Source organism: Scophthalmus maximus, chromosome 3, assembly GCF_022379125.1.
Source record: "Scophthalmus maximus strain ysfricsl-2021 chromosome 3, ASM2237912v1, whole genome shotgun sequence".
Classification (NCBI taxonomy): domain Eukaryota; kingdom Metazoa; phylum Chordata; class Actinopteri; order Pleuronectiformes; family Scophthalmidae; genus Scophthalmus; species Scophthalmus maximus.
The window spans coordinates 3,618,669-3,623,436 of NC_061517.1; the positions used below are offsets into that span (position 1 = coordinate 3,618,669).

General features: G+C 51.7%; 1 protein-coding gene across 2 annotated transcripts; it reads right to left on the reverse strand.

Moving 5' to 3' along the window:
* Positions 1–326: 326 nt before the first annotated feature.
* LOC118317362 (transmembrane and death domain protein 1-like) lies at positions 327–4,474 on the reverse strand. Of its 2 annotated transcripts, XM_035645990.2 has the most exons (5): positions 4,244–4,468; positions 3,671–3,862; positions 2,924–3,043; positions 1,057–1,209; positions 327–634 (listed from the first exon to the last, which is right to left on the reverse strand). In XM_035645990.2, the coding sequence occupies exons 1-5, from the start codon at positions 4,305–4,307 to the stop codon at positions 414–416; spliced, it is 750 nt and encodes a 249-aa protein (XP_035501883.2). In that variant the 5' UTR covers positions 4,308–4,468; the 3' UTR covers positions 327–413. The 2 variants fall into 2 exon arrangements, with proteins under 2 accessions (XP_035501883.2, XP_035501884.2); XM_035645991.2 differs by lacking the exon at positions 2,924–3,043 and having other exon boundaries at positions 4,244–4,474.
* Between the last annotated feature and the right edge of the window lie 294 nt (positions 4,475–4,768).

The following is a 4,768-nucleotide window of genomic DNA, read 5'->3' on the forward strand; positions in this document are numbered from 1 at the left end:
AGGGGAAAACGGAAAGTGGCATCACTATCACAGCGACACCGGGAAAAAAACAACCTTTGGTTTGCGAGGGCTGGCTTCCAGTGCATCTGTCGCGCGCCGCAAGTCGCCTGCCCACTGGGCGAAAGACGGCGATGCCCAGCGGTCGACGGCGGTGCGCGGCGCGGATAATCGCTTTATCTGAAACGGCATTATCCTCGCCATGTTTGTCATAATTAGTTGTGTGGTGGAATCGATACGGTAGCAGCCTCTGCATTGGTATCTGCTGGTCACTGTGGACATTGGAGGATCCGGGGCATGAAGAGACAAATCGAACCTTCGGTCAGGACCACGTTGTCTATTTTGTCTTTATTTATGAATACACGTGTCATTTTTCATGTAACCTTCTGCTCCTCCGTCTCTGGTAGCGTCGCGGGCTATTGCTTCTTCAGACCCTGGCCGTGACCGGTCGGCGCGCTCCTGCCGGGAACGGCGAGGACGATGAGGAGGATGGCGACGCCGGCTATCAGGGTGCCTCCGAAGCCCAGCAGGACGCCGTAGAAGAGGGGCCGCGCCACGTCCAGAGGTCCCTTCTGGTACGGGGGGAGCGAGGCCTGCTCCACGATCAGGTCCAGGTCACGCCGCGTCAGGTCCTCCACTGAGAGCCACGCGGCACAAAGGACGACACACGCGACAACACTTACAACCGCGACAAGTTTTAACTTGAAATCAAAACACGATCCCCCCCCCCCCCCCAAAATAAAATGGACAGGTGATAATTACATTTTTGAATTTCAGGGTGTCCTGGGAAATACTCCTCGTTCAGTGAGGGTGTTGATGTCGAGGAGTAATGAGTTGGAAGCATGCCCACGGCCCCCCAATCTAATCCGGCATCTCATCTTAACACTTAATAGATTCATGGTTCAGTGAAACGTTACGTAGTTTGTCATCCGGGCAGCCTCCAGAGGGATAACCCCCCCCCCCCCCCCCCTCCAAAAAATATCTCCTCTTGACACCGATAGCCCAGCGTATCCCATCGCTAATTCTATTTCACAACACCGCAAAGCAATGTGATCGTACCTCTTCTTTTTCTGACCCTGTGACCTGCGTCCGCCCGCTGCTTTGCGTCCGGCCGCGCCGCCGCCACGTTTAAAGAGCTCACGTACTTGTGATAGTCGTCGACGAAGCGCTTCAGGCTCAAGGCTTTGTCCTGGTTGATGTTCTTCCCCACTTCTGCGAAGAAGAGCCAAAACAGAAGAAGAAGAAAAAAACAAGTGTCTCTCTGTCACCTCGAGTGCCGGAAGCGCATATGTGTGTGTGTTATTATTCTATCCCATAAGAAAAAAAGAAAAAAAAGGGTTGCGGATTTGAATTTAATTGTTGTTTTCTTGACATGAGCATAATTAGTCCTGGCAAGAGGACGACTGTCGTCCTCATAGTTCAGAATAAAAGCAAAAGGAGCCACTCGTACGAGTTGATCTCTTCAGAGCTGCAATCAAGTGCACGATAATTGCCACATTCTGCATCATCCAAACAATTTAGCTTCCATCACAGCCACCACAGCCCCCCCGCCGTCATGTCTTATAACTCATCTCTTCCCATCCTCCCCCCCCCCCTCTCCCTCCGAAGCTGCCGATGAAAGGAGCAGATGGTTTGTTCTGCGGCTGGTGTCAGCTCCACTGAGCCCTCCGTCAGATCATTTACACCTCCCTCCGCCCGACAACCGCTCCGGCTGCGGAGTTGTGTGCACGCTGGACGGCGACACATGCCGGAGACTGGCAGTGTGCAAAATGTGCCACCTTCGGAAGCTCCAATTAAAACAAATCTCAAAGTGATGAAGCGATTACACACTGTCGTGAAGAGGCCTCCTTGACCGCAAAATAAAACCAATTTTGGAGAAAGAAAACACACTGTGTTGCGAACCCAAATGAGGCTTTCCTTTTTTTTTTTGTCCAGGGGACACGCTATAAGGGATGGATATACTCATGAGATTTTGCCGCTACCATCGACACAAACTTGTTCTGAGGCACGTACGGTGGCCCGGAGAGCTCACAGCGCTGCAACTGAGGAAAACGCATGCAAATAGACACAACACAAGCAAATAGACAAAACACAAGCAAATGAAGAAAAACATCTTCATCAATTTGACAACACACGCGCAGCATTTAGATAAAAAAAAACGCGCCGCAAAGACCGCAGCACAACACATTTAAGCTACAGCGTGTTTTCTTCGTCATGTTGTGCTGCGTTCCGGTTCCGCTGCGACGAAAAGCACCCGCCTCAAACTTCCGGGGACCGAGTTCCGAGGTATAATGGGACGCAGCATTTAATACGGTTGCAGAAGACGGGTCCAGAACACGTCGCATTCTCGTCGAATTGTCAGCGCCGCGGGAAACCGGGAATGGAATCAGCGGTGCGCCACCAAAAAGTGTCCCCTGTCGGGTGCTCAGTTGGTTGCGGTTTGCAACTTTACCACCAGGTGCCGCCAGAAGAGTACAACAATTACACACTGGAGCTTTGAGAATAGGCCGCAAATAGGCCGCAACGAAACAGAAGTGTTTCCAGAGGACGCTTAAAAGTGATGCACACGTCTGAATCATAGGATCACAATGTGCAAATAAATCAAATAAATCAAAAAATTCAAAATCAAAATCTCATTGACGGAAAGAGAACCTTAATAGCGCGGTGACAACTGTGTAACAACAAGCGTGACCAGACGTGCAACACTTTTAAGTGTCCCCTGGAAACACTTCCATTTTGTCGCTGTCTATTTGCTGCGCTTTTTCTTAATGTGTTGTGATGCGGCCTTTGTGGCGCCTTTTCTCAATGCTGCGCGTGTGTTGTCAAATTGATGAAGATGTTTTCTCCATCCGCGTGTGCTTTCTGAGGTTGCGGTGCCAGGAGCTCTCAGGGCCACGGGCTCCTCCCGTTGCCGTGTGTTCCTCACCGACGGCGATGTCCGTCCGGCCGACGTGCTGCAAGGCGCGGGAAAGCCTGTCGTAGTAGGTCTGCTCGCCGTACCTCAGCAGCCATTCTGTCAGGGCCGTCCGGCACTGGGCCTCGCTATCTAGTGAACAGAAAACACGGGGCTCAGACTCTTGACAGGCAGCGAGCGGAGCTGCACGGACGTTGTCAGAAACAGACACTTCTTTCGGGATGGACTTTTTACTTATATTTCGGCCTTATCACAGTGTGAAGTGAGCGTCTTCTCTCTGTCCTGTCTGAGATCTTGTTTCCCTGACCTTGATATCTGACCTCTGGGCTGCACGGTGGCGTAGCACTGTCGCCTCACAGCAAGAAGGTTCTGGATTCGAATCCCGGTTCAAACCAACCAGGGCCTTTCTGTGTGGAGTTTGCATGTTCACCCACGTGTGTGCGTGGGTTCTCTCCGGGTTCTCCAGCTTCCTCCCACAGTCCAAAGACATGCGGAATGGAGTCAGGTTCATTGGAGACTCTAAATTGTCCGTAGGTGTGAATGTGAGAGTGAATGGTTGTTTGTCTCTGTATGTGGCCCTGTGATAGGCTGGCGACCTGTCCAGGGTGAACCCCGCCTCTCGCCCAATGTCAGCTGGGATTGGCTCCAGCCCCCCCGCGACCCTTAAATGGATGAAGCGGTAGACGATGGATGGATCTATCTATCCTCTGTGGTCTAATGTGCCAGAAGGTCTCCGGTGAGACACATTTGAGTACTCACCCACAGAGAGAGAGGCGTCCCTCTTGGCCCGAGCGTCGAGGCCGAGTGTGTTCCTCTCCGGCGAGAGGCGCTCGAGGTGCTTGAAGATGTTTTCCTCCGGGTGAGAGAGGGCGAACAGGAGGTCCTCGCACTCCATAGGCGTCAGCATCTCCACCAAACGCTCCAGCTGATGGGCGCCGACGTCTCCCGCCACTGAACACAAGAGGACACAAACTCACGAGGGTGCCGGTGCCAGGAAGAACAGGACGAGCACTTGGTCTTTGGCCGCACGACCGTAGACTGAATTCACCGGTCACGTCGAGGCCTGGCTGCACGGAACATTTTGAATTATGAGTTAATGAAGCGTGGTGCTGACATTTCTCGTGTGGCGTGAAACTGTCATACTGCTCCTTCTCGGCTGCAGAGAATAGAAACGGCACGATCAACATTTCACGACGGACGAAAAGGAGCCAATCAGCAAATTCCAACGTTTTTCCTTTTTTTTTCCCACCCCGGTTGACTTCTTCCAACGCGGTGCCTGCTGATGATACAGATACTGCACCCGCTTGTAGTCGCGGGAACAGCTGCTCTCACCTGTGTCCTCCCCGAGCGCTGAACTCACAAAGGTGAAGACGAGACACAGGTTCCACACCGACATGTTGGTGTGGACTGAACGTGTGTGCTGGTGGGAGAGTCCGGCGAGAAGCACTCTACAGAGACTCCTTCCAATAACCAGCAGGCCTTGTTGTGATGAGGACTTCCTTCATCGTTCCTTCAGGTGATTGCTGATTGGATGATGTACAAATTGTGCTGGGTGGTCTCAGTCCAGGTTTGCTCAGTGTCTGCTATAATTCAAAAGAATGTTATATACCTGTTGTACGCGATGACATCACGGATCACAGGACAGTGTGTGTGTGTGTGTGTGTGTGTGTGTGTGTGTGTGTGTGTGCGTGCGTGTGCGCCTTTGATCCTTCTGGTCCTTGCATCATCGGGGGTTGTGTGATAAGATTTCAATTAACGACTGTCACGAATTGAAACGATCATTTGAACTGTACGAAAATATCGTTCTTTTTTATTTATTTTTTTAATCAGCCAATCACTAGCCACCTATATGCATGA

Bases quoted from the DNA above. Each gene is read 5' to 3' on its own strand.
- LOC118317362 (XM_035645990.2), bottom strand. From the start codon at position 4,307: ATGTCGGTGTGGAACCTGTGTCTCGTCTTCACCTTTGTGAGTTCAGCG. The intron at 3,863-4,243 runs GTGAGAGCAGCT...TCTTGTGTTCAG, and splicing joins AGCGCTCGGGGAGGACACAG to TGGCGGGAGACGTCGGCGCC. The intron at 3,044-3,670 runs GTGAGTACTCAA...TCTGTTCACTAG, and splicing joins GGACGCCTCTCTCTCTGTGG to ATAGCGAGGCCCAGTGCCGG.